This window comes from Brassica oleracea, unplaced genomic scaffold (assembly GCF_000695525.1).
Source record: "Brassica oleracea var. oleracea cultivar TO1000 unplaced genomic scaffold, BOL UnpScaffold02619, whole genome shotgun sequence".
In the NCBI taxonomy this organism is placed as follows: Eukaryota; Viridiplantae; Streptophyta; class Magnoliopsida; order Brassicales; family Brassicaceae; genus Brassica; species Brassica oleracea.
In genome coordinates, this window is record NW_013619149.1 from 1 (window position 1) to 1,620 (window position 1,620).

A 1,620-nucleotide genomic window follows, 5' to 3' on the forward strand; every position below is an offset into this window, starting at 1 on the left:
TTTTTTTACGTACCGTTTTTTCATACCATTTCTTGGAGAGATAAATAAAGTAGCTATGCACGATTAGAAGCACATAAACGATGACAAATAAATGGTGTGAGTACCAAAACGCGTTGAAACCGGTTAACCGTTTCAACGTTTTTGGTAGGCTTGTCCGGTTGCGTCTGAACCACGATTGAGCCAAGGCGTATGCTATTACCATTAGAACCACCATGGTCACTCCGGTCCATCCGTCTGTTCCTTTCACGAACCACCAGTAATTGTCTGGCCTCTCGTCCCCGAAAAACTTTTTCACTGGCTCATACTCTACATATTTTGCATGCAGCAAACGCGGAAAGTCACATGCCAGGTGAGAAATGGCATGTAAGCCTACTCCAATGGCGATCCCAAACGCAATAACCTGCATGAAAAAGGAAGAATAAGCATTGAATTGTTATTAGAAACGCTAGCTACAAGTACCAACTAAGAGTTGACTGAGTAGCTAAAACTTTTAGATTGTTTAGTAGGGAGGGGTACATACATTCAGAACCAGAAATACATTAAAATAAATAAATGTATTCTACAAGTTGTTTATTTTCTTCTACGACGTTTAGGCTAATTGATATTGTCATCAAATGATTGCTAAGAAAATGAAGATGACATAAGAAAATTTATAATGAATAGAGAAATCTTTAATTAATAATTGCATAAATTACCTTGTGGAAGTTGATATTGTCATCAAATGGAACAACGGACCCAAGCTTGGAGTTGGTCCGTAGCCAAGTGATAGTGTTCCTACAAACAGGCAAGAGAATGAGAGCCATGTTGAATTTCAAGGTCTCTGCGCTGCCTTTGGCCACAGAAACACAAGAACCCAAGACCTCGAACACGGCTCTGCGTTTATACTGTAGAAATTTCCAAGTGAAGAGAGCGATGCAAATGGATATCCACAATGTTAGCACCCATATCCTTTTCCAATTTTCCAAGAAAAAGTATTTTATATCTCTGGCAAATCTTTTCAACGGATTTCTCTCTTTTGTTGGTATGAGTTTCTGGCTCAACATCTTGCTGAGGGCACGCTTGTTCTCGGATGATGGACTGATGTCCGATTGGCTTGGAACTTGGAGAAGCAATGTTTCCAAGTTGTACAGCTGTAAATAGATGCATAGTATCAGTTTTCAAGTATTGCTAAAGATTTAGAAATATTTTTAGACAGTTTTGATGATTAATTGTTTGAAGGTAAATGAAATCATTGTTCCGTGGTAGGTAAAATGATTCATGGCATGTCACGTTCTTAGTCAATCCATAAAAAATGTTGGTCAACAAAAGAATACCTACCCTAGGCTAAAACTAGTGTTTTCCCTTCATATTTTACAAGCAACACATTCTCATATATCATTCTCTTATTTTACGTCATATTATATAGCTAATATTTTTGAGTGCAGAATTAAAGAAACCAGGCTAAAGTTATCCTTTGACGACAAGAATAAACCGTATCGAGACTAAAAAGTTATAAAAAAATGATAAAATTTGTTCTTTATTTCTTTTAAAAATAATAAACGAGAAGTTGTCTACCTATAAAATTAGCTGAAATTAATTTACCAATATTGTTAGAGAAATACCTTACGATAGCACTAAAAA

General features: G+C 36.2%; 1 protein-coding gene across 1 annotated transcript; it reads right to left on the minus strand.

Annotated features, from left to right (window-relative positions):
- Window positions 1–13: 13 nt before the first annotated feature.
- LOC106321707 (respiratory burst oxidase homolog protein B-like) lies at window positions 14–1,157 on the minus strand (the record flags this gene model as incomplete). The annotated part of the gene is made up of 2 exons (XM_013759952.1): window positions 14–400; window positions 696–1,157. Coding segments are annotated over 2 exons (849 nt in total), but the record flags the coding sequence as incomplete, so codon positions are not given.
- Between the last annotated feature and the right edge of the window lie 463 nt (window positions 1,158–1,620).